Below are 27,722 nucleotides of genomic sequence, written 5' to 3'. Positions count from 1 at the left end.
TGGTCTTAATGTGTTGTGCTTCCCAGCATGTGCCGCTTTGCAACTGAATTGACAACACGGGGCATCATGGATGCTATGGGCAGTGGGGTCAGGATATTTGGAGTGGGTTCACCTTAATTTTTCATTACAAGGTGAACTTACCTTTTATTATGATTTTTTTTTTCCTTACATTCATGATTTCTTCTCAAGTGTGATTACCACTAGTACTTATTATTCTAAATGTATTTTTTGAAATGTAGAGATGTAATAAGTTAGATCTGATGCATCTTCTCAAGGTACCTTCTTGAAGATTCTTCCCAGATTTTCTGTATGGCTTCTTTGCCCATATCAAGCAGTGTATTAAAATGCGTCCAGCCAGTTTTAGAGGTTATCATAAGGTACTCTTCATTGGCTGGGCAGAGCAGGACACTGTACCTGGCCATGACTAGAGACTGAGCAAATCTACTGCACACTAAGGTGAAGATGACCTCCTTTTCTTCTTTGGTCAATGGGATAACGCTTTCAAATCCTGCGAGTACATACCCCCCTACAGGGAGTGGGTCTTTACTTTCAATCATCATGTACATTATTGTGATTGCCACTTCAAAAACATAATAACCATAGCTCATGTCACCAAAATCCAGAATTCCTGAAACTTGGTACCGTTCCTTAGCATTTTCATCAAATGTGTTGGTCTTTTGCAAAAGTATATTGTGGTCATTTAAGTCTCCATGATTTATGCCTAATGAAGAAAAAGAGAATTGAGACCCATTATTTGTATTTTTGTAAAATATAAAAAATTTGTATTTCAAATTGCGTAGTGTAGGGAATGCTTGTAAAACTGGCACTTTTAAAGTGTATCCAAACCCTAATGCCGCGTACACATGACCGGACTTTCCGGCAGACTAGTTCCGACAGTCTTCCTGACAGACTTTCGGCAGAGTTCCAACAAACTTTCTGAAGGAACGTACTTGGCCACACATGAACGGACTAAGTCCGTTCGAAAGTCCATTAGTTTTGAACGTCATGACGTAAGACAGGACTAAAAAAGGAAGTTCAATAGCCAGTAGCCAACAGCTTCCCTTGTGTCGTATTTGGTCCGTTGGACCAGCATACAGACGAATGTTTTTCCCATTAGGAATTGAGTCCGTCAGACAGATTTGAAACATGTTCTATTGCTAGGTCCGTCTGAGTTTTTTTAAACGAAGAACGATCGGATTAGCCCAAACACGATCGGATTGTCCGACGGACTGATTCCGTTGGGGGCTTAGTCTGCCAGAAAGTCCGGTTGTGTGTACGTGGCATAAAACAAAAATGTAATATATTGAACCTTGCCATTCCTTAGATGTGGTTGTTGCATTTGATTTTTTTTTTTTTGTCTTTTATTTTACCTTTACTTTCACCTGGTGATCCTGCCAGTTTGCTCACCTGTCTTGTGGCTACCCTCAGTGCATGGTATCCATGGAGAAGCAGCATTGCCACCTTAGGCTGCACACTCTATTTGAACTACAAGCATCTCCCCCTCTCCTTGTCTCCATCACATAGGGAAGAGTGGTTACGTTTTTCCCAGAAGATAGTTGATAGCATTGTTTGAGATTTCAGTGCAGTCTACAGGAAGCTATATGGACACTGGATTTCCAGTTTGATTTACTCAGAAAATGTATGAACATAGAAAACGAATGCAGTCACCACGTCTAAGGACTGGTAAGCTAAAATATATTATATTGTTGCTCTTGAGCTTAGACATCCTTTAAACCACTTCGACAACGCTCTTATCCCTTCCTTGACACCTTAGCAGCCTTAGGAATTTCAGTTGCATGAGGCTCACAACTGTTCTGTAGGAAATGTATTCAACTGTATAAATATATACAGTACAAATGTTTTTTTTGTTTTGTTTTTTTTTTTAATGCTGGCCATAAAGTTACTTTGTGGCCAGCTACTTCCTGGCTTACCATTACTGCTTTTTGAATAAGCTCCCTGCTCATTGGATAGAGGCAATTATGCTAATTTAAATGGAGGCTGCATGCATACCATCTACATAAAAAGAAGTCTTACATTGTGGTTTTATTTAGAAAGCAGACATAGATGGATTGAACTTTGGTCGAAACCAGACAAATTTTGATCCATCTATGGCAGTTTTTGAACCAGCTTGTTGGAAAATTTTCCTTCAAACAGCACTGCAGCACTGATCATTATTATGTTTTGGCAGAGTAGTCTCTGCTGTCAGGATAAAACAACACAACCAGGAGGATTCCTCTATCCACCTCGTTTGTGTGGATGGGGGAATCTGTTTACTTTTTGATTGAAATAACTGATCCACATATGGCCAGCTTTATAGGAAAATCCTGTCTCCAGCAAGCATGCTACAGAGAAGTAACCTTGCTCTCCGTTGGTCAGTGGTCTCTCTGCAGGAGTCAAACACGGCCACTGCAAAGCTCTTCAATCACCCAGGAGCTTTGCTGATTGTAAAGCCATAGGTCTGGCTCATCAGTGTGTTGAACCTCTCCAAATGTAATGTGACTGCTTTCTAAAGAACTGTAAGGCCGCGTACACACGGGCGGACTGTTCGCCCAACTTAGTTTGTCAAACAATCCGACAAACAGTCCGCTCAAATGAGCGGACTTGACCACACACGATGAACGAACAGTCCGCTGAAACCGTGCGCGATGACGTGAACGGCACGTACGACGGGACGAAAAATACGACGTCCAATACACTGCAATGCAACCTTCGCCGTGTAAATCCTTTCTGAGCATGCGCGACACTTAGTTTGTCGAACAAGCCTACACACGAGCGGGCTGTCCGCTCAAACCAAGTTTCAGCGGACTGTCTTACGGGAATTCCGAAAAACTTTGTTCGTCAGACTGTCCGCTGAAACTGTCCGCTGAAGCCCACACACGAGCGGACTGTCCGCTGAAACACTGTTCAGCGGACAAAGTTGGGCGAACAGTCTGCCCGTGTGTACGCGGCCTAAGATTTTGCTCTTCTGTTTTTTTATGCAGCTGTGATACTTTTAGCTGATTTGCACTGAAAGTTTAGTTTGATTTTTACTGTCCACAAGACAGGCCAGAGGTGGACAAGTGACAAAGGACAAAGTAAGTGGTGCCACTCTGCAAGCACCCTGCAATCATGTGCAATGCATGTAGTTGTGGCAGGCTGGTGCTCAGTTCAAGGGGTTAAAGTAGGTGTTGAGGAGATGACGAAATGCTTCCTCGCTGCCTGTAAAAAATGCTTTTTATTTTATTTGTATGTTTTTTGGGGAATTCTTTGCAAAATGCATTTTCAGGACATTCAAGTGTAACTAAACTGTCTCAATCAACATTAAAAGGGTTTAGTTCGCCTTTACAGAAAACTGCCTATGCAAGTTAGGGGCATCCATACCTCCCAAAATTTTGAGATGGGAATGAAGGACACCTGCCAACAAACGTATGTTGGCATAGGACACACCCCCTGCTACACCCTCTTAAAGGAGAATTAACTAAAATAAAAGGTTAATTAAATCCGCACGAGCTTTTTTTTTTTACCACTACTATTCTTTTATATTGCCTTTTAACATTTACAAATGCACATATACAACTATATTGATCAGACCAAAATGAGGAACAAATGAAGGGGAATGAGGGACAGAGGGACATTTCTCCAAATCAGGGACAGTTTGGAGCTATGGGGCATCCATAGATAAAAACAAACTGTGCAGCTCTAACTACAGTTGAATAATGTCTTTCTGTAGGTGTAGGACATTTACATACCTTCCAAAGCCTGACTGGAATATCCTAGGATGTTGCGCGAGGTCTAGTCATTATTGCTTACCTCCATCATCACAGGAGTGAGCTTTTTCTCTGATTCAAATCCCTAACATGCACTTTCTGTCCCGTGACACAGTAGCTCTGGGCTCAGTGTCTGAGAGCTCAATCCTGTGATTGCTGAGGTGAGCAATAATGACTAGGCCTCACGCAGCATCCTAGAAGTATTCCAGTCAGGCTTTTTGGAAGGTACGTAAATGTTCTGCACCTATAGCCAGGTCATTATTCAACTCTAGTCAGAAATGCACAGTTTTTTTTTTTTATCTTCAGATGTTCATTATCTGCACAGGCAGTTTTTTGTAGTGGCTAGTCTTCACTTAGCAACATTCTACCAACGCTTGGGAGTATTCCAGTCAGGCTTCAGGAGGTATGTAAATAGCCTACACCTATAGCAAGGACATTATTCAACTTTCATCAGAGCTGGACAATTTGTTTTTATCTACAGGTTCCCCTTATCTGCTCGGCAATTTGGTAAGGGGGAACTAACCCTTTAACTATTTTTGATTCTTATAACGCTAGCATTAGTAAGTAGATAGGAAGGCATATTATATTCACTTGCTTTAGCTTTCTCAGCTAAGCACACCCTCATGTCTGCATGCCTGCGTTAAGGGCAGATGTATCCAAGGAAGTAAACACTACATGAACCATCTGCCCTTACTCAAGATGGCTGTGGCTAGAAATACTAGGTAGTGTTTTTTCAAAGTGAATTTTCAGCAAGATAAAGAATGGAGACATAGATGGATGGGCACATTTTCTTTAAAAAATAAAAATGAATTAAATAGTGTTTTCAGTATATGGTGCTTAGATACAGCATTCCATTTTAACTAAGGTAAGCAATGGTTCCCTTGCAAAGTGAACAGCCTATTTGCCATTAGTAAATCAACCCCTGATGTCTATATGATCTTGCAGTTTGAAGAACATCATAGTCACTAGCAGAAAATATTAGAACACCCTCACGTACTCTCGAGAGTATGTACTGTAATAACAGTTGCCTGGAAAGATCAATTCACTTACATTTGCGAAACATTTTCAGATTTGGCTGTACGGATGTCTCATATTGGTTGATGACTCCATCAATTCTTTTACGTAAATTTTCTTCTGTAATTGCATACAGATATTTCCTCAGCAATGGGGTGTTTGACAGATTCCACAGGTACTCTCCTCGGTTAAAATATTCTTTATATGGATGCTGAAATTTCTGAAATTAGTACAAATTTACTTTAAGTACTACAGGAAAAGCATGTGTTAACTTTTTATTGTATTACTATTTGGAATACTAAAAATGACATGCAGATGTTCAAAATAGTATGGGTAACCCAACCAACAGATTGAAACTCAAATTCAAATTGCATTCATGTTAGTCCTTTTGTGACATAATGTACATACCCCTCCTAACTATAGGGTTGCATAACATAAACACAGTGAGCCACTGCCAGAGCCTAAAATTCTGCACTTCGGTTGCTTAAAATGACACTTTCAGTTGCCTAGAATCTCTGGTGTGTTGTGTCCAGGATCATTTTTAAGGCAGGGCAAAAGGGGCAGCTGCCCTGGACCCCCTCATTGGTGCGGGGACCAAAGCAGCTGCCTCATACTTGCTAACTATCCTAGTTTAAGTTCCCTTATCCCTTCAAGTTTTGGTCCCATGCTGTGTCCCAATATCTCTGTGTAAAACTCTGTTGCTGCTGCCCAGCTTTGTCCTATCACCATGTACAGATGACTCACCTGCAGACCCTGTTTACTTGTAAATAACCTGCATTGATATGTAAATAGTGGTGGTATTAATATGTAAATAGTCGTGGACCGTGGCATTAATATGTACACCATGTCCCCCTGAGGTCATATCTACCATCATTTCTGCTGAATGCTACCCACCGAGGAGGTAAAGGCGCATGCTTGAAAGTCCTGCCTACAACTATAATCATTAAGCCTAACATCAGCCTGTTCTGCAAAGGTAAGCAAATTGGAGGTGGATTCCCTTCTTCAAAAGAAAGAAAAATTGCCACAGCATTGTGAATTTTGGTACATGTGAATACGCACATCTCAGCCAATTTATGAGGGTGTTATTAACAATTAATGACTTCTGTGACACTTCTGTGTTTCTGCTAAAGGGCGATATATTTCTGTGGTGTCAGGAAAGCGACTTTCCATGTATTTCCGACACACAAATGTGAACGCAGGTTAAATGTCTCAGTTACATTGGTGGTTAGTGTAAATCTTATTACATTGGGGCTTGGTGTACAATCCTTTCACACTAGTGGCCAGTGTGAAGGCCCCCCTTACATTGGTGGTCAGTGTAAATCCCTCTTTACATTGGTGGTTACTGTGAATGCTCCTATTACATTAGTGGTCAGTGTAAATCCCAATTACATTGGTGACCAGTGTAGAAGCTCCTCTTTATATTGGTGATCATTAAAAAAAATCCAAACTTACATTTGTGGTCAGTTTCAAATCCTCCCTTACATTGGTGGTCCAAGTAGAAGCCCTCTTTAAATTGGTGGTAAGTGTAAATCCCCCTTACATTGGTAGCTAGTGTAGATATCCCCCTTTATTGGTTGTTGATGTAAAATCCCCCATTACAGTGATTTTTAGTGTAAACTCTTCATAACATTGGTGATCAGGGTACATTTCCCATTACATTGGTGGGAAGAGCAGAATTGGCCTTACACTGATGGTCAGTGTAAATCTCCCCTAACATTGATGGTTGATGTAGAAGTGTCACCTTACATTGGTGGTCAATACAAATATCTTCAACAATAGTCATCAGGGTAAATTCCCCCTTACATGGAGGTCATTGTATATTCCCCCTTACACTGGGGTTTGTTGTAAATGCTCTTATTACGTTGATGACAGTGTAGAAATCCCTCTTTTCTATTGATGGGTGGCGTAAAATCCCCTGTTACATGTTGGTCAGTGCAAATTCCCCCTCACATTGATGGTCAGTGGAAATTCCCCATTACATTGGTAGAATCCCCACTATATACTTGCCAAAGATTTCCAGCTTTGCTGTACATGATGATCAGAATTTGTCAGTGTACTGCCTCTTAACTAATCCCACCCCCCCACCACTATTGCTGATCCCAACAACCCCCAGCATTGCCACTAATCACACACCCCCCTCCCCCAGCATTGCCACTGATCCCAGGAGTCCTAGGATTCCTAGGAGTTTTCTGTCTATTGATGGGTCACCTCACCTCCCCAGTCCTTGGTGAGCAGGCAATGAGGAGATGATGTGCTGTACCCTTTAGCAACCAATCAGTGAGTAGTAAGACTGTGCACTAACCTCTTGCAATCAATCATTGAGTGGTAAGGATATGCAGTAACCTCTAGGAACCAATCAGTGAGCAGTAATAATGTGCAGTAACCTCTAGCAACCAATTAGTGAGTGGCTTAAGATGTCCAGTAACCTCTAGCAATTAATCAGTGAGCAGTATTGATGTAGAGTAATCTCTAGCAACCAATCAACAAGCAGAAGTTATGTGCTGTAACCTCTAGAAAATAAACCTTGAGCCATAATGTGTGCTGTAACCTCTAGCAGCCAGTCAGTGAGCGATAATGATTCACTGTAACCAATCACAATCGCTGCCTAATCTGATTCAGTAAACTGATTTTGAGTCTAGCTGCTATTTATTGTATGTCTCAAAGCATGTGGAGAGAAAAATTGCACGGAAAAGGGGGCCCAAGAAAATGCTTGCCCAGGGTCCAGTCAATATTAAAGACATCCCTGGCTGTGTTGCTGTCTTTGTCCCATGCAGAATCCTCCTTTTGGGCCCGGTTCACACTGGTGCAACATAAGCTCGGACTTTGTGAGCACTTGTCTCATGATGTGTATAAATCAATTGTTCCCTATAAGAGTCGACTTAACTGGTCCGACATTGAAAAAGGTTCCTGCACTACTTTGGTCCAACTTGGGCACGATTTCAGCCCATGGATTTGAATGCAAGTCACATCCAAATCTGAGCATCATCTTAACTGATCCGACTAGTTGCATGCAACTTGTGCTCTAAGGATCTTGAGGGGGGAACTCCAAGCCAAAATTTAGACAAAGAAAATGGCGTTGAGTCCCCCCCAAGACCATAGCAGACCCTTAGGTCTGGTATGGCTTTTGAGGGGAAACCCCACGCCAAAAAAATGGCATGGAGTCCCCCCGACATCCATACCTGACCCTTACCCAAGCACGCAGTCCAGCAGGGTAGGAAAAGGGGGGAGAGGAAGAAGACATCAGAAGCAGAAAGAGAAGAACTGGAGGAAGAACCAGAGGAAGAAGACATCACCAGAGAGAGAAGAACCAGAGGGAGTAGGAATCAGAGGGAGAAGACTCATTGGAGCTACTTTAATAAGGGACTTTGTCAAAAACCTGTGTACTAGTACAATGTACCCATACTCCTTCACATAGGGTGGGGGGCTTCCAGATTCTGATAAGCCCCCCGCTTGCAGACCCCTTCATCCACCACCCAGGGTTGTCGGGAAGAGGCCCTTGTCCCCATCAAGGTGCTTTGAGGTGGAGGGCGCAGAGCCCCCTGCCCCAAAGCACCCACAACCCCCACCCAACCCCAACATTTGCTCATTGACCTTGGGAAATCCACAGTGCTTGTCCACGTGTCTCTATCTCAGCTCCTATGCCAGATGTTTCTAACAGCTCTGATCATCTATTCACATCTATGTAGTTGATGTGAGTATTTATAGTGATGTCCATCCTATCCCTTACACCCATTACTTATTCCTATTATTCAGCTACAATATTATACCATATGGTTATATTTCTTCATGGATCACCATTGCATTTGCCCCTGAAGAGTTGGTATACCACAACGAAACGCGACGGGCTTACATAGATGCATGATGTCCATACATATGATTTTATGTCTCTTATATTGTTTTACTCTAGATTTTCCAACACCATCCAGCCCCTCCAGTGGCCCATGTTGTGCAGGACTAGTCTTTACCCCATGATAAGTCATGTACCATGGCGTTAATATTTATATGTGGTTATTAGCATGTCCTGCGTTTATGCGATTCTGTGTATGCCTTTTTTTGTGTCATTCAGTATGCTGTACATGATTTCCCAAGGTATAATAAAATGTTCTTTGCCAAGACTGCTCTTTGGTATACATCTCTCATTCAAAGTCCCCCAAAAACTCCCCCCTTTTTGTTGGAACCCATAAAAGCAATACTGTGTTTTATATCCCACATGCTTACTCTATATAGTGATTGGCCTCATTCAAAGTGCCGCCAACCGAACTTTCTCTTTGGATTTAAGATGGAGGCCAATTACTTATGGTGCCTTGGACCACATCATTCTATCTCACTGAAATTTGGGGTGAAAGTGGTCTGCTGCACCATATACCAATTGATGCCACTTGGTATATAAAGGGGTATATTTTCATATGCCCCAGGGGCGCACTTGCATCGGGCAGGGATGGCACTACTCCCTCCCAGTAATTTCCCATTTTTAATTTCTTTGTTCCCATATAGTGGAGGAATTGCATGGGTGCATGGGTTTTATGCTAAATTCCAAACAGTTCTTAATAAATTTATATAGGGATGGAGAGATGTAATTTACCATTCAGCAGTCTGCAAAGCATCTTTCAATTGCATTTTTGCAATCCATGATAGACCCAATCCTGGCTTTATTATACTTTATGTTCTCTTATTCTCTTGATTCTCATGACCTACTATATATATATATTTTTTTTTTTATTTCAGTCCACCATATCTTGTTCCTAGTACCCTGTTCCGCATAGTAGGGTTTGTTTAGTGTGCATGGATTTTTGGGCTGTTTGCTTGTCCGTCCCCTGGGAGCTGCAATGCGATTTTGGCGCCCCTCCCTCTTTCACCTGTTCCCTTCTTCCCCGTTTGTGGTGGACGGAGGTGGTTGTTTGGGCAGGTGCTCTCTACTGTATCAGCACCACACTACCACTCTGTGTGTGTGACACCTTTTGATGTCTTTGATAAACTTTTTTCTAATGCCCACCTTGACCCTGTTCCTTCTCAAATACTACGGTCACCATCTGACTCAATCCTACACTCCTTAACTTGTATATCTTCAACCTCTCACTCTCTACTGGCAACCTTCTAAATGGGCTAGTCACTCCCATACCAAAAAAGGCCTCACTAGACCCCACCAATCTTAAACACCTAAGACCCATCTCTTTACTCCCTTTTGCCTCCAAACTCCTTGAACGTGTAGTCTACAACCGACTGAGTGACCACCTCATTGAAAATAACCTTCTTGATCCCCTTCAGTTGGATTTCACCCACAGCACTCCACAGAAACTGCCCTCCTAAAACTCACAAACGACTTGCTAACAGCCAAACCCAACGGTCATTATTCTGTACTCTTACTCTTGGACCTTTCCCCTGCCTATGATACATTTGACCATCCCCTCCTCCTCAAACTCAATTTGCTTGGTCTCCGAGGCTGCACTCTCCATTGGTTCGAACCTTACCTATCTCATTGCACCTTCAGTGTCACTTACAACTCCACTTCCTCTTCTCCAACTCCTCTTACCGTTTGGGCCCCCCAAGGTTCTGTCCTTGGACCTCTACTATTCTCGATCCACACATCCTCCCTGGGTCAGATGCATGATGTCCATACAGATAATTTTATGTCTCTTATATTGTTTTACTCTAGATTTTCCGATATCATCCAGCCCTTCCAGTGGCCCATGTTGTGCAGGACTAGTCTTTACCCCATGATATGCCAAGCACCATGGCGTCAATATTTATATGGGTTTTTAGCATGCCCTGTGTTTATGCAATTCTGTGTATTATTTTTTTTTGTGTCATTCAGTAGGCTGTACATGATTTCAAAAGGTATAATAACATGTTCTTTGCCAAGACTGCTCTTTGATATACATCTCTCATTCAAAGTCCTCAAAAAACTCCCCCCTTTTTGTTGGAACCCATAAAAGCAATACTGTGTTTTATATTCCACATGCTTACTCTATATAGGATTGGCCTCATTCAAAGTCCCGCCAAACAAACTTTCTCTCTTTCTTTTTTTTGTAAATGAGCAAAAGCTCCACTAACTTCCATTATCCAATTACATGCAAGCAAAAATGCTGTTTTTTTTTTTTCCTTGCATGTGATTGGGTATTCGTTGCAAAGTGAAGCTTTACCTCATTTACTAAGTCCAGCATGCAACTGCAACTATTTGCCTTTAGTAAATCAACTTCTTTGTGTCTCAGCAATTCTAGCACAAGCATAGAACAGATGTGCTCTGATTAGAATCCAATCATTGCCAAGCATCCAAACAACTTCTGTGATAAATGCAACTTTATTATTTTATAATAGAAGCGATCACAATACAGCTTCTACAGCTGCTTTTTGATTTAGGGTAGTGTACAATGCAGATTTGTCTATAGTGTCTAAGGCAAGTATTCTCTAGAAATCTCTGGAAATGTAGGGTTCCTCTAGAGATTGCAAGGGGCTCTTTAAAGTGCAACTTCACCTTTTAAAAGGGAAGTACTGCTGATCCCCCACCTCTTCCTTTTTCCCTTTTTGGCATTTTTTTTGGGGGGGGGGGTGTTGAGTACCTATTTCTACGAAGCACCTGATCTCATGTCCGCTGGAATCGCCAAGATGATCCCTGTGGTTCTCCCCTCTCCCTCCCTCAATGTCCAAAACCTCCTGAGACATATCACAGGTCCCAGGAGACTGCAGGACCATTCACAGAGCATAGTATGGCTTGCACATGTGCACTGGGAGGCCATCTGTGAAGCCACAGGGAGCCACAGCCCACTTTCCACAGTAAACATGGTGGCACTGGGGGCCTAAAGCCAGGCAAAGAACCACCCCGGGTATATCTACTACTAATATCTACTTATCTCTGATAAGTATATCTACTAAAAGTTAGCAGCTACAGTATTTGGAGCTGCTGACTTAAATTTTTTTTAAACTTACTTAACCACTTGCCAACCGCCGCACAACGATGTACGTCGACAGAATGGCACGGGCAGGCATATGGGCGTACATGTACGTCCCTGCCTTCCCGCGGGTGGGGGGCCCGACCGCCCCCCCCCCCCCCCGGTGCCAGCGGCGGTCGGTATCCGTGCAGGAGCGATCCGGGATGAGGGGGCGGCCATTCATTCATGGCCACCCCCTCGCGATCACTCCTGATGAATGGGAGTGAAGCATTGCATCACTTCCTCTCCTGTAATGTAAACACAGGAGAGGAAGTGATGTAATCTCTCCTCCGTGTCGGTATTTTTCGTTCCGGCACCGAGGAGAGAGGATCGGTGAGTTGCACCAACACGACACTTCACAGTAGAACATGCCAGGCACACTCACACCCCCCTTTACCCCCGATCACCCCCCAATTACCCCTGCCCCCCCAGTCACAGTGACACCAATTGCATTTTTTTTTTTTTTTTTTTTTGCATTGGTGTCATTTGTGACTGTAATAACTGTTAGGGCAGTTAGGGTTAGCCCCCTTTAGTTCTAATGTACCCCCCTAACCCCCCCAATAAAGGTTTAACCCCGTGATCACCCCCCGTCGCCAGTGTCACTAAGGCTGGGTTCACATTGCAGCGGTTTATGAGAACGGATGTGATTCGCACCGCACTGCAGTGCAAATCACATCCGATCCCTGTGCGATTCGAGTTCAGCCATTCGCCGCACCCGCTGCACCCGCCGCAAATTCGCACGTGACCCTTTTTTTGGTCCGCAGCAGAATCGGATCGCATGGGTGTTCACACCATGCGATCCGAGTTTGCAGATCGCACTGCGATATGCAAACTGATCTGGGGGTGTCATTAACATTTCACTGACACTCCCAGCAGTTCGCATAGGGCAGTGTGAACTGCCGCCGGGAGGCATGCGATGCGGGAACCCGCCGCGGATTCGTGGCGTCCCCGCATCACTCCAGTGTGAACCCAGCCTAATAAGCGATCGTTTTTCTGATCGCTGTATTAGTGTCACAGGTGACGCTAGTTAGGCAGGTAGGTATTTAGGTTCGCCGCAGCTTTTTATAGCGCCAGGGACCCCCATATACTACCGCATAAAGCCCCCTGATTGCCCCCTAGTTAACCCTTTCACCAGTGATCACCATATAACTGTTACAGGTGACGCTGGTTTGGTTAGTTATTTTTTTATAGTTTCAGGGCACCCGCCATTTATTACCGTATATACTCGAGTATAAGCCGAGATTTTCAGCCTCTTTTTTGAGGCTGAAAGTGCCCCCCTCGGCTTATACTCGAGTCATCGCTGTCTGCCTGCTCGATCAGCGTGTCGAGCAGACAGACAGCGGCCATTCTATAATTCAAAAGCCGCGCCTCCGGCTCCGCCTTCGCCTGTGATAGGCGGAACACTGAATTTCCCAGCAGCCTGTGTTCCGCCTATCACGGACATCGTCTCATCCTCGTACTACGGACGAGGATGAGAGGATGTCCGTGATAGGCGGAACACAGACTGCTGGGAAATTGTGTTCCGCCTATCACAGACAGGGAGGCGCGGCATTTGAACAGGGGAATGGGCGCCGACGAAGAGCGGTGATCCTGGGACGGGACCGGACGGAGGCTCGGCTCGGGACGGGACGGGACCGGACGGAGTCTCGGGACGGGACGGGACCGGACGGAGGCTCGGGACGGGACGGGACCGGACGGAGGCTCGGGACGGGACGGGACCGGACGGAGGCTCGGGACCGGACGGAGGCTCGGGACACAGGTAGGCTGGACACACAAGGCCACACACACACACACACACACGGATGGACACACACATGGATGGACACACACACACACAGGGATGGATGGATGGATGGACACACACACACACAGGGATGGATGGATGGATGGGCACACACACACACAGGGATGGATGGATGGATGGACACACACACACACAGGGATGGATGGACACACACACACACAGGGATGGATGGATGGATGGACACACACACAGGGATGGACATGCATATCTCACCCTCGGCTTATACACGAGTCAATAGGTTTCCCAGTTTTTTGGGGGTAAATTGGGGGCCTCGGCTTATACTCGGGTCGGCCTATACTCGAGTATATACGGTACCTAATAAAGGTTTAACCCCCTGATCACCCGGCGGGTGTCATTTGTGACTGTAATAACTGTTAGGGCAGTTAGGGTTAGCCCCCTTTAGTTCTAAGGTACCCCCCTAACCCCCCCAATAAAGGTTTAACCCCGTGATCACCCCCCGTCGCCAGTGTCACTAAGGCTGGGTTCACATTGCAGCGGTTTATGAGAACGGATGTGATTCGCACCGCACTGCAGTGCAAATCACATCCAATCTCTGTGCGATTCGAGTTCAGCCATACAGATAGTATGGCTGAATTCGCGCCGCACCCGCCGCAAACTCGCACGGGACCCTTTTTTTGGTCCGCAGCAGAATCGGAACGCATGGGTGTTCACACCATGCGATCCGAGTTTGCAGATCGCACTGCGATATGCGAACTGATCTGGGGGTGTCATTAACATTTCACTGACACTCCCAGCAGTTCGCATAGGGCAGTGTGAACTGCCGCCGGGAGGCATGCGATGCGGGAACCCGCCACGGATTCGTAGCGTTCCCGCATCGCTCCAGTGTGAACCCAGCCTAATAAGCGATCGTTTTTCTGATCGCTGTATTAGTGTCACAGGTGACGCTAGTTAGGCAGGTAGGTATTTAGGTTCGCCGCAGCTTTTTATAGCGCCAGGGACCCCCATATACTACCGCATAAAGCCCCCTGATTGCCCCCTAGTTAACCCTTTCACCAGTGATCACCATATAACTGTTACAGGTGACGCTGGTTGGTTAGTTATTTTTTTATAGTTTCAGGGCACCCGCCATTTATTACCTAGTCTCACTAGTGTACCCCTAAATTTAGGGGTGTCTACTTTCCAAAATGGGGTCATTTGGGGGGGTTTGTGCCATCTTGGCATTTTATGGCCTTCAAAACTGTAACGCCCTTAGAAAGCCTGAAGGCGGTGCTTGGTTTTCGGGGCCCCGTACGTGGCTAGGCTCCCAAAAAGTCCCACATATGTGGTATCCCCGTACTCAGGAGAAGCAGCAGAATTTATTTTGGGGTGTCATTTCACATATGCCCATGGCATGCGTGAGCAATATATCATTTAGTGACAACCTTGTGAAAAAATAAAATAAAATAAAAAGTTTGTAATTTTCCCGCAACTTGTGGCAAAATATAAAATATTCCATGGACTCAACATGCCTCTCAGCAAATAGCTTGGGGTGTCTACTTTCTAAAATGGGGTCATTTGTGGGGGTTTTGTGCCATCTTGGCATTTTATGGCCTTCAAAACTGTAATAGGTAGTGAGAAGTGAACTCAAAAATTTACGCCCTTAGAAAGCCTGAAGGCGGTGCTTGGTTTTCGGGGCCCCGTACGCGGCTAGGCTCCCAAAAAGTACCACATATGTGGTATCCTCGTACTCAGGAGAAGCAGCAGAATTTATTTTGGGGTGTCATTTCACATATGCCCATAGCATGTGTGAGCAATATATCATTTAGTGACAACTTTGTGTAAAAAAAAATATATATATTTTTTTGTCATTATTCAATCGCTTGAGGCAAAAAAATAACATATTCAATGGGCTCAACATGCCACTTATCAATTACCTTAGGGGGTCTACTTTCCAAAATGGGGTCATTTGGGGGGGTTTTGTACTGCCCTGCCATTTTAGCACCTCAAGAAATGAGATAGGCAGTCGTAAACTAAAAGCTGCGTAAATTCCAGAAAACGTACCTTAGTTTGTAGATGTGACAACTTTTGCGCAAACCAATAAATATACAGTTATTGACTTTTTTTTACCAAAGACATGTGGCTGAATACATTTTGGCCTAAATGGATGACTAAAATTGAGTTTATTGGATTTTTCTAATAACAAAAAGTAGAAAATATCATTTTTTTTCACAATTTGCGGTCTTTTTACGTTTATATCGCAAAAAATAAAAATTGCAGAGGCAATCAAATACCATCAAAAGAAAGCTCTATTTGTGGGAAGAAAAGGACGCAAATTTTGTTTGGGTACAACATTGCATGACCGCGCAATTACCAGTTAAAGCAGCGCAGTGCCAAATTGTAAAAAGACCTCTGGTCATTGACCAGCAAAATGGTCCGGTCTGAAAGTGGTTAAGATCTTAAGATATTTTTTAAGCTGTGGCTTATTTCCCCTCCATTTGATGGTGTCTGCATGATCTTTTAAGCTGTGTGTAAGGGGGCATTCTTTGCAATGGCTTCCCAATGGCTACCAATGTAAGGTGACCCCAAGGGCCCCCCCCCCCCATATATTGTTTTTTGTAAGGGTTCCCTAAGACCCAAAAGTTATTTTAAGGGTTCTTCTGGGGGTAAGAAGATTCCTCTGATCCAAATATAAAATGGCATAGAACCAGCCACTTGAGTAGATCAGTGAGCGAAGAGTGTGTAAATAACAAAGTAACACATGACTGACTGTCTAAGTCCAGCAGTCAATTTTACTGTACAGGTTTATTAATCAGGAAGAATCTTGGTGTTGTGGGTAACACACAAATCTTCCTTTAAAATCTTGATAAATGAAAACCTTTTTAACTGTGTGAAAATAGACAAAGCAAAGGAATACGTATATTTAATAGAATAATACACCTTTGCTAATTTCTCATCAAGAGTGGCCGCCACTTTGCCGATGTCATATAATATTTGTGGAGTTGCTGTAATTTGAGCTACTATTGTTCCAGGAAGGTATGTCAGAAGTCTCACGGCATGATTCTGTATTACATCGCCATAGTCTAGGGGGAGAAGAATTAAGTATGTTAGTTATGTTTTCTAAACTCAGAGACAAACATTTAAAACAATCTAGAAAATAAATGTAGTGCAGGAGCCACTTGGTAATGTGAGTTCTCTGTTCTGTGCCCCGACTCCCAGAAAAACTTGACACACCTGGTTGAATGAAAGTTACTGCAAGTGCTTATAAGAACACAAGTATAGATACCTTTTATATCTGCTGTGAATTTGCACCAGGAAATAAAGACAAAACCGTTTACTGGTAAACAATGTATTGGAACCTGTTAGAGTAAATGGTGGTTTGAGTATAAATGAACACCCAGAATGTAGGTTCAGACACAACCCACTAGACAGTATATTCGCTATGCCAAGGTAATACATTTCTATACCACTAGACTGGGATTCATTTTGGAAGCAGCATAGTCAGCAATAACGAGTGCATGTTAACTGTGTGAATGTGAATATTATACTACAGTAGGTCCCCTACATACAAACGTTCAACTTGCAAACTTTCCAAACTCGCAAACTTTCCAAGAGACGAACATGTGTTCACATGTCCAATTGCGTAAAGGTGGCTACACCCAGATCACTGTACCAACTCAGACAATTTTGGTGCCCAGATCTCCCCTTCTGTGCTATTGTGTTCTGACAGGAGGACCCCCCCTCCCCCCCCCCCGACCAGATTACACTGATCAGCACTTGCATCCATTATCTGTAAGCACTGATCTTTGTTGGACTTATGAACAAGTTGGACTTAAGAATGAGTCCCATTCCAGCAGCTTGTTTGTAAGTAGGACTACAAATTCTGGATGGACCCTCTGCACACTGCTATACACCCTTTCCAGCAAACTATGCAATGAAAAACAGAGATTTTTAGTTCACATATATTATAATACATGTTTAAGCTGGCCAACTGTATCAAAGTAATCCCTCTTATGGCCAGTCTCACACTGCTCTGCCAGTGCAAATGCTACAGTGGACACCATGCCAACATGGGGCATAAAGACACAAGGTGAGAGAGAGCTACTAGATTCAGGTCTGGTCACTGACCTGCATTAAAACAGAGAAAATATATACCTGTGCTTAAATCCTAATAGCTTGTAAATGTATTCTCTCTCTCTCCTTTATAAGTAGGGGACTTACTGTATAACTAGTTTAGAGAGCACTCTAGGAGAATGTCTAGGATATAGTGCAATGTCTCCTGAGAGGTACCTCTTGGCAAACGCAATAGGTGAGGGTCTCTGTGTAGCATCTTTAAAGGGACAGTGTTTTGTCTCTCTTTAACTCTTTAGCCAGCTAACGTTGAGGTGCAATTGTATTGTTGGCACACATGAGAATAGTCTGTCTAGCTTGCAGGCAGAAAAAAGTCTTCTAGATGGCCGTATGGTCAGTTCCCAAAGGCTCAGTCTCTTCCTTTAGCAGCAGATAAAAAACAATCCTCACAGCAGCAGCTCACCAGTCTCAGTGATATTGCAGCTCACCATCTGGTTACACACAGTGATTAGCCCGCTCTCAACTCTACAGCCAGGTGACTCCAGCTGTCAGCACTCCCAAACTTGGCACTCCAGATCCCACACAGCCTGCTGACATGCAACAGTGATGGTGCACACCAGACAATGATGTACACTCTCCAGGCTCCCTCACGGCAAGAGGAAGCCATGTCCTGTACAGCCTGAGAAAATGTAGCTCTTTGCCCTCCTCCTTGCAGTCTCCCTCTGCGAAATACAGTTCAAAAGCTCTTGATTACAGTAGGATTTCTCTCCTTTTCTGGTTAACAACAAAATGTAGCACCACATCAAAGCATACCTATTCAAAACACACCCTGTACAGGTGTAGCTTCAGGAAAAAAAATTCTTATTAGTTACTATGAGTTATTATCTCACTCTCTTTCTTGCAATGTTTCTTCAATAACCTTGGTTTCTGTAATGGTTAGTCACTGTCTTCTAGTGGGTGAGCTGAATAAGTCAATAACTACACCAGAGCAGATATAACTGTTATGGGATCTAACAATGAAGGAGGGGGAGCCAATACGGACAGGATGTATAATAGTTTATATAAGCAGAAACCAGAGTTTTTAAAGCCTTTTAAATAAGATAAATCATCGAATTGCTGTAAAATCAACTAGTACTCTGTAACTATAAAATGTTATTTGTTTCACATATAAAATTAGTTTGCAGGTGTGTGATTCCTAGAATTGATATGATATTCACATATTTCCATGATTGATGATGTTTGAAATTACATTTGTACTAGTCTTACCTATAGCTTCTAAGGACATAACATGGCCACTCTTTGTGAATATAGGATATTGGGTAGGAAGACCTTCATCATGCAAGAATTTCATGACATAGGTTTGTGCTTCAATGAGTTCTGTGATTTTACTACTTTCACCATTTATAATCTTCAAGATAAATTGATTTCCAGCATCTTTTACATCAGTCGTGGTCTGGATATAAAAATTTTGGTCATCATAACTTGGCAGGGGCTTCACTTTAATTACTTGTAAGCCATATAAGTTCTCCACCAAGGTAATAGCTTGAGATTCACTCAGTGCTGGCTTAGTAGCAATAAGTGCATTTTCCGACTCAGAATTCATCTTTCAGCCTCCTGAAAAGCAAGAAAAAATATCCTTTGTTGCGCATCAGAAATATGGAAAGCACAAAAATGTTTTTTTGATGTTTGCTTTTTTAAAGGATTACCAACCTCTAACCAATCAGAAAGCATCCTAAATGCTGGCTAACCACTTACAAAATAGGTATTAATAAAGTAACTATGGTGTCTACCTTAACTAGTTCCTGACCGTCGGCTGTCCAATGACGGCCAGGCGGCACACCTATTGCGGCGGTAGGCCGTCATAAGACGGCCTCCCGTTTAAACAGGGAATGCGCGCGATCACCCCTGTTTCTCCGGTGGCGGTGTGTCACGGAGACACTGCTCGCCACCGAAGGGGGTGAACAGCCATTGGTTATGGCTGTTTACCACGTGATCGGCCGTGATGAAGTCACGGCCAATCACCGATGGTCACACCCCGACTGTGTACGGCGCATGCGCGCGATCGTGAGCGCGCTGTGCGTGCACGTCGGTGGCGGCGTGTTTCCCGGGAACACTGCTCGTCACCGATGCTGGTAAACAGCCATTGGCCGGCTGTTTACCCACGTGATCGGCTGTGATCCTTTCACAGCCGATCACAAAAATGTAAACAAACCACGGTAACGAGATGTTACCGGGTTCTCCTCCTCACACACCGATCGTGTGTGAGGAGGAGATTGCAGTAACATCTCGTTACCGCCTAGTGTACACCAATCACACTGATTGCCCCCCCCCCAATAAAGAGGACCTGTCACCACCCCACATAGTACCTGTCAATCACAGTCCATCTGAGTACCCGAGTACCTGTCCCAGTCCATCTGAGTACCCGAGTACCTGTCCCAGTCCATCTGAGTACCCGAGTACCTGTCACGGCCCATCTGAGTACCCGAGTACCTGTCACGGCCCATCTGAGTACCCGAGTACCTGTCACGGCCCATCTGAGTACCCGAGTACCTGTCACGGCCCATCAGAGTACCCGAGTACCTGTCACGGCCCATCAGAGTACCCGAGTACCTGTCACGGCCCATCAGAGTACCTGTCACGGTCCATCAGGGTACCAGAGTACCTGTCACGGTCCATGAGGGTACCTGAGTACCTGTCACGGTCCATGAGGGTACCCGAGTACCTGTCACGGTCCATCAGGGTACCCAAGTACCTGTCACGGTCCATCAGGGTACTCGAGTACCTGTCCCAGTCCATCTGAGTACCCGAGTACCTGTCCAGGTCCATCTGAGTACCCGAGTACCTATCACAGTTCATCTGAGTACCTGTCACAGTTCATCTGAGTACCCGAGTACCTGTCACAGTCCATATGAGTACCTGTCACCGCCCTTCAGAGTACCCAAATACCAGTCACCAAGCCATCAGAGTACCTGTCACCAGGCCATCAGAGTACCCGAGTACCTGCCACCAGGCCATCAGGGTAACCGAGTACCTGCCACCAGGCCATCAGAGTAACCGAGTACCTGTCACCAGGCCATCAGAGTACCAGAGTACCTATCTCCAGCCCATCAGAGTACCCGAGCACCTATTTGCAGCCCATGTCTCATAGAATTTACGTTGGGGTGTTTGCTTTCCAAAATGGGGTCATTTTGTGGGTAATTTAACTGTCCTGGTGGTCCAGGACCTTCAAAAGTGTGATGGGTAGGAATGAAATGAGATGTGTCATTTATGCTCCTAGAACGCCTGAATGTACTACTTCAATGTTCGGCCTCTCTATGTGACCACTCTGTGTAAAAGTCCTACACATGTGGTATCGCTATCGCTGTATCACAGCCGATCACTAAAATGTAAACAAACAGCGGTAACGAGATGTTACCGGGTTCTCCTCCTCACACACCGATCGTGTGTGAGGAGGAGATTGCAGTAACATCTCGTTACCGCCTAGTGTACACCAATCACACTGATTGCCCCCCCCAATAAAGAGGACCTGTCACCACCCCTCATAGTACCTGTCAATCACAGTCCATCAGAGTACCTGTCACAGTCCATCAGAGTATTTGAGTACCTGTCACAGCCCATCAGAGTACCTGAGTACCTGTCACGGCCCATCAGAGTACCTGAGTAACTGTCACGGCCCATCAGAGTACCCGAGTACCTGTCACGGCCCATCAGAGTACCTGTCACGGTCCATCAGGGTACCCGAGTACCTGTCACGGTCCATGAGGGTACCCGAGTACCTGTCACGGTCCATGAGGGTACCCGAGTACCTGTCACGGTCCATCAGAGTACCCGAGTACCTATCACTGTCCATCTGAGTACCCGAGTACCTGTCACGGTCCATCTGAGTACCCGAGTACCTGTCCCAGTCCATCTGAGTACCCGAGTACCTGTCCCAGTCCATCTGAGTACCCGAGTACCTGTCCCAGTCCATCTGAGTACCCGAGTACCTGTCCCGGTCCATCTGAGTACCCGAGTACCTGTCCAGGTCCATCTGAGTACCCGAGTACCTGTCACAGTTCATCTGAGTATCCGAGTACCTGTCACAGTCCATATGAGTACCTGTCACCGCTCTTCAGAGTACCAAAATACCAGTCACCAAGCCATCAGAGTACCTGTCACCAGGCCATCAGAGTACCCAAGTACCGCCCACCAGGCCATCAGAGTAACCGAGTACCTGCCACCAGGCCATCAGAGTAACCGAGTACCTGTCACCAGGCCATCAGAGTACCCGAGCACCTATTTGCAGCCCATGTTTCATAGAATTTACGTTGGGGTGTTTGCTTTCCAAAATGGGGTCATTTTGTGGGTAATTTCACTGTCCTGGTGGTCCAGGACCTTCAAAAGTGTGATGGGTAGGAATGAAATGAGATGTGTCATTTATGCTCCTAGAACGCCTGAACGTACTACTTCAATGTTCGGCCTCTCTATGTGACCACTCTGTGTAAAAGTCCTACACATGTGGTATCGCTATACTTGGGAAGAGTAGCAGAATGTATTTTGGGGTGTCATTTTTGCTATATACATGCTATGTGTTAGATATATCTTATAAATTGACAATTTTGTGTAAAATAAAATGCGTTTACATTTTTTTCCCCATATTCCAAAAACTTCTGGAAAAAAATTAACCGTTCAAAAGACTCATTATGCCTCACAGATTATACGTTGGGGTGTTTGCTTTCCAAAATAGGGTCATTTTATTGGAAATTCCATTGTCCTGGTACTCCAGGGCCTTCAAAAATGTATTAGGTGGTTGAGAAATGAGATGCGTCATTCTTGCTTGTAGAACGTCTGAAGGTACTACATGAATGTTGGTGCTCTGTATGTGGCCAGGCTGTGTAAAAGTCTCACACATGCTCGGGAAGAGTAGCAGAATGTATTTTGGGGTGTAATTTGTTGTATGCATATGCTGTGTGTGAGAAATAACCTGATAATATGACAATTTTGTAAAAAAAAATAATAATAAAAAAATCTTAATTTTGCAAAGAATTGTGGGAAAAAATGACAACTTAAAAAACCTCACCATGCTACTTACTTAATACCTTGGAATGTCTACTTTGTAAAAAGGGGTCATTTGGGGGGTATTTGTACTTTCCTGACTTGTTAGTGTCTCAAGAAATTAGGTACACCTGATGTACTGAAGGCCTGATCAGATGTGATCAGTTTTCAGCGACTAGCACCATAGTTTGTAGACTCTATAACTTTCACAAAGACCAAATAATATATACTAATGTGGGTTATTTTTACCAAAGATAGGTAACAGTATAAATGTTGGCCAAAATTTATGAAGAAAAATTACTAATTAGCAAAAATTTATGACAGAAACAAAGAAAAAGGCATTTTTTTTCACAAAATTTTAGTTTTATTTTATTTATAGCACAAAAAATAAAAAACCCACTAGTGATTAAATACCACTAAAAGAAAGCTCTATTTGTGTGGAAAAAAGGACGCAAGTTTAATATGGGTACAGTGTTGGATGACTGAGTAATTGTCATTCAAACTGTGAGAGCGCTGAAAGCTGAAAATTGGTCTGGTCAGGAAGGGGGTGTAAGTGCACTGTATTGAGGTGGTTAAAACCACTTGTTAACCAATATCGAATAGGGCAGTTGTAGTGAACACAAGCTGTTATGAGCACCTCTATGTATGCCTATGGGGTTAATTTACTAAAACTGTTGAGTGCAACATCTGGTGCAGCAGTGCATGGTACCCAATCAGCTTCTAACTTCAGCTTGATCAATTAAGCTTTGGCAAAAAAAAAAAAAACTAGAAGCTGATTGGTTGGTATGCAGAGCTGCCCCAGATTTGGTACTCTCCAGTTTTAGTAAATCCATGCACCATAGGTTCCAGGTGAATCCTGGAGGTTTGAGATTCTTAATCATTGCAAATATATTTACAGATTTCATTCTGATTTCTGGTGGGAGGGGGATATATTGGGGGTTTAATTTCTTTTGAGGGTATTTTGGTTTTCATTTTTTTTTCTCCAAATAACATTTTATTAGTATGTTTATATTACAGGAATGCGTAAGATGTAGAAAACAAATAAGAAAAAAAAAGAATTGCAGGTCATATTATGCAACATTTCTTGCTGACATTTACTTGAAGCTTCATACTTGGTTTTCATTTTATGTTGATTGGGCCTTTATTTTAGGTTAAACTGCTTTTGTTTTCATTTGTTGTGTGTGTTTTTTTTCTTCAATTTTATTTTATGTTGATGGGGATTGTTTTTAAGTTTGGCGCATTCTCTTGTTGCTGACCATGCCTTATTGGAGCTACATTTTGTTTCCGGCATGCCTTTGCATTGTTTGAAAGAAAAGCGTACATGCTGCTGGCCGAAGTTCCACTGCTGTATCCTTTGCAGGATCTTTTTTTATTTTTTTGTAGCAAAAATGGCTCTCTATATTCTGTCTCTAGTACATTTTGGCAGATTGTCCTTGATTAAACGTGTCCTGCTGCTGGCTAATTTTACACTGCTGCATACCACCCAACTTTTTGAGATGGTAATAGGTGTCCCTCGTTCCCAAAAGTATGTAGGCATAGGACACTCCCCCTGCCACGCCTCTTTAAAGGAAAATTCTACAAAAAATTGATTAGTTAAACTCCCAAGTGCTTTTTTTTTTTTAACCAATATTATTCCTTTTCTACTGGCTTTTGAAATTTACAAATGCAGCAAAAAATGCATTTAAAAATTGGATGAAAGGTTTAGCACTGGGAAACACTTTTTGAAAGATAAAAATTGCATTTTATATACAGCTATATAGATAAGACCAAAATGAGGGACACATGAAGAGGAAAGAGGGACAGAGGTATTTTGTCCCAAATCAGGGACAGTACCTCAAAATCAGGGACAATTGGGAGCTATGCTGCTGTACTTTCTGTATTACCTTAGTTACTCTAGTAGAGGCCTAGCCGCTTTGTCTTTGGGCCCAGCCTTGCTATGTAAACCCCTCTGGGTGAACAGTGTATATTGAATGAATTTTAACAAAGTTTCTTGCAGATTCCTAGCCATTTCTACTTTGAAGAAATAGCTGTTTGTTTACCCTTCTACTGTGAATAATGATTCCGAATGGGAGGGTCTGATTCATTATAATCAGCTGGTGCACTCTTAAGTGTTCTTCATCATTTTTGAACTAATTAACCCCTAGGGAGTATTTTATCAAAAATGTAATGTCTGTTGCATAGGATACCTAAAATCTGGCTTATAGTATATCTTAGTGCAGACTTCAGGGACCACCCTGTCAGATCTCCGCTCTCCTCTATGAGGGATCAGATGAACACGGTCCGTCTGTCCATGTTCATCCGATCCGCTCTGCAGACGGATAGAAAAATAGGATTTTCCTCCGTCTGCAGAATCGGACCATTGCGGGTGATATCGGGTGTCAATGAATGTTCATCCGCTGACACCTGCTATCCCATAGGGATGCAAAACGTATGGATAAAATACGGGCATACAGTCCGCACGTGTGAAAGTCTTTACTTTAGAAGTGAAAGTCTTTACTTTAGAGGATGCCATTGCTGGCCTCCTTTTTGAAAATGCCTCTCTGTTATGCAGACTTTGTGACTTCAGTATGTTCACTCTGAGAAATTTGCATATTAGGTAAGTCAGAGATAAGTCTAAGACTTTATACTTGTCCTTGTATAGTCCCTCAAAGTACTACAACAAGCATCCACAAACAAAAAAAAACATCCTCTCCGAACAATGGATGTGCTCCTTCTATGTGCAGTCTTCAGTCCTCGTTTTCTAAAATCATTAACTTTTATTTAATTTCTATTAATTCTTAAGTGAATCCAATATAAATATGATGTTTTACAAAGGCAGCGAATGCATTGACTTTGCAGCTAGTAAGCATTTTTCTAAAGCTCTGTGAACTTATGTACAGGAAGCCTGAGTCTTGGCCCGTCTCATATTGCTTACATAGGAGAAATGTTGCCAAATGACTCACATAGGAATCTTATGTCCTAAGAAGATTCCGATGCTGGCATTATTTTAATTTTAAAGGGTTCCACAGATTTGCTTTTATTTTTTGTCATTTGGTTAAGGAAATTTAAATTAAATTAAATTAAATTACATTTTAAAATTGCATATTGATCTACAGTACATATTGCTTTAAGACGCAGAACCTAAAATAGCATTTGTTTTATTTTAACTTCATACAAGAGCAGCTGTGTGCCTTGGCTAATGCAATCCATTCCCCCCTGTCCTTAAAACTGTAACAAATATCTGTACAGTTTAGCATTAAGAAAATCTATACTTGGTTTCTGGTCTCCAAATATTTGCTCAGTTATGGAAATGTTTCTATTTGAAAGTGTGTGAATGTGAAACTTTTGTAGAGCAATTTAAGACACTATGACTTTGACCTGTACAATTTATTATCTTTAGTCTCATATGTCATCATGCTGAAATAACATAAAGCTTAATCTTATGAATCTTATGTTTTGCTCAAAAGGAATGACTGGTGATCATATACAATAGTAAGGATATCGAGACTGCTGGCTTTAGGCACAAAATGAATATTAGCTGTCAATAATTCTATTATTCCGGCACAATGTTAGGGTTGCCACCTCATCCCTTTTAAACCCGAACACATATGAATTACACAGGTTCTGTGGCTAATTTAATGCAGATAAAGCACCAAGTGAGTTTAATTACCATCCTAATCAGCCAGAGAACCTGTGTAATTCATATGTGTTCGGTTTTAAAGGGATTAGTTGGCAACCCTACGGCACATAGCCAGCACTAAAAGTATGTGATAACATTGCAATTTACACATTTTGATTCTCTTTTAAGGACATAATTATGATTTACACCCTAGTTTCCATTAAAACCTTCACATTTTGTCTTGATTAAAATGTAATTTTTTTCATCATGTTTTTACACATGGAATTAATGTCTTTGGTCTGCAGACAAGTCCTAGTATAGAATAAGTGGGTCTTTTTTCTCCACGTTATACATTTTTAACCTTTAAGCTGTGCACTACGTCTCCTAATGACTTCACTTAAAACATTTATAACATTTGTGGATTAAAGTTTATAAAAAAAAGTCGTTTTGTTGCTCTTTATGTTTTCAATCCGTTTCCTAAGATTTCCTAGGTTGGCAAAGCCTTCGGAGATCTTTGCACGCCAACAGCTGGAGAAACAATGCAAAGTGTATGATCTAACGGTGATACCTAGTGATTAATACAAATACTGACAGTTGATTTATACATATAAATCACTGGACAATCGAAAAAGCCTACCTGAAGCTTCCCATCAGTCGATGTATGGATATGTTGCAGGATGGAGTATTAAGAAATCACCCCGCTGATCTGCTGTAGAGGATCTGTGTCGGGATGTGGGAGGCCCAAGAGTTCAATAACAAGGGAGAAAGTTTGGCTAGAAAAGAACTTTAACTGGAGCAGCTGCAGATTTCCTCTCAAGCCGGAGAGTGGAATTGAACTTTGCATACTGATAAACAAGCGAGCCTTTCTGTACTTTAACCTTTCTATACCCTGCTTTTAGTGACCGTTAACTATTCAACTATTTTATTATTATTCTTTGCCATGTACCAAGCTAAGCTGTTGAGTGTTCTGAGAAGTTATTTCATACTAAACCTATAATCCATGTATGATTGAATAACTAGCTCTTCAAGGCAGTGTATTTAACAACTTTTTTAAAATAAAAAGATCAATTTGATATACATTGTCCTATCAATGCATACTATTCTTTATAAAATTGCAATTTACCAAAGTGTTTGTAATTTTATATGTACATAGGGGCAGTTATTTTTACTTGTTACCTATGCAGGCTCTGCTTCATGTTTTGCAGTGCAAGCCTCAGTCAACTTACTCATAACAGTGCGCTTAATAGTAGAATGAAATACATCTCAAAAAACTGGGCTAACAGGTCCCTGGTCCTCTACCTCATTATGCGGGCACTATCAGGAGCTGTATGCCCCTGTCAATATATCATGGTCTTAGTCTTGTTTAGTCAGTTGGTCGGCAGCACCTACCCCATCACCGGCGACTTTCCCTGCTCGGTGGTGGCCTCCTGTTCTCCTGCTCTATACGGGTCATCATGGCAACAGCGGCTTTAGTCTCCTTCATTCTCCTCTGTGGCCAATCGAGTTTTCTCTTTTTGGCCAAATTGGCCGGTTCTGATTGGCCGGATTGAGGATCAGTGTTTCAACAGCGAATGTTCATTCACTGTTTTAAC

The 27,722-nt window shown here is 43.0% G+C and overlaps 2 protein-coding genes across 7 annotated transcripts in view; one reads left to right on the top strand and one right to left on the bottom strand.

Annotated features, from left to right (window-relative positions):
- Positions 1 to 27,722, top strand: part of LOC143963018 (long-chain fatty acid transport protein 2-like) — a 252,239-nt gene that overhangs the window by 122,427 nt on the left and 102,090 nt on the right. The gene's annotated exons all lie outside the window — the stretch shown is intronic.
- Positions 97 to 26,972, bottom strand: HYKK (hydroxylysine kinase). The gene is made up of 5 exons (XM_077472580.1): positions 26,768 to 26,972; positions 18,765 to 19,112; positions 16,368 to 16,510; positions 4,797 to 4,980; positions 97 to 721 (listed from the first exon to the last, which is right to left on the bottom strand). Exons 2-5 carry the CDS (start codon positions 19,099 to 19,101, stop codon positions 252 to 254), a joined length of 1,134 nt encoding a protein of 377 aa, XP_077328706.1. The 5' UTR covers positions 19,102 to 19,112; positions 26,768 to 26,972; the 3' UTR covers positions 97 to 251.

This window comes from Lithobates pipiens, unplaced genomic scaffold, assembly GCF_037356315.1.
Source record: "Lithobates pipiens isolate NorthernLeopardFrog02 unplaced genomic scaffold, aLitPip1_a1.2 Scaffold_8, whole genome shotgun sequence".
NCBI classification, from domain to species: Eukaryota; Metazoa; Chordata; class Amphibia; order Anura; family Ranidae; genus Lithobates; species Lithobates pipiens.
This window is presented reverse-complemented; position numbering and strand designations above follow the sequence as displayed.

Bases quoted from the DNA above. Each gene is read 5' to 3' on its own strand.
- HYKK (XM_077472580.1), bottom strand. From the start codon at position 19,101: ATGAATTCTGAGTCGGAAAATGCACTTATTGCTACTAAGCCAGCACTG. The intron at 16,511-18,764 runs GTAAGACTAGTA...TTCTCCCCCTAG, and splicing joins TATGTCCTTAGAAGCTATAG to ACTATGGCGATGTAATACAG. The intron at 722-4,796 runs GTAAGTGAATTG...TTTCTTCATTAG, and splicing joins TCTGAAAATGTTTCGCAAAT to GCATAAATCATGGAGACTTA.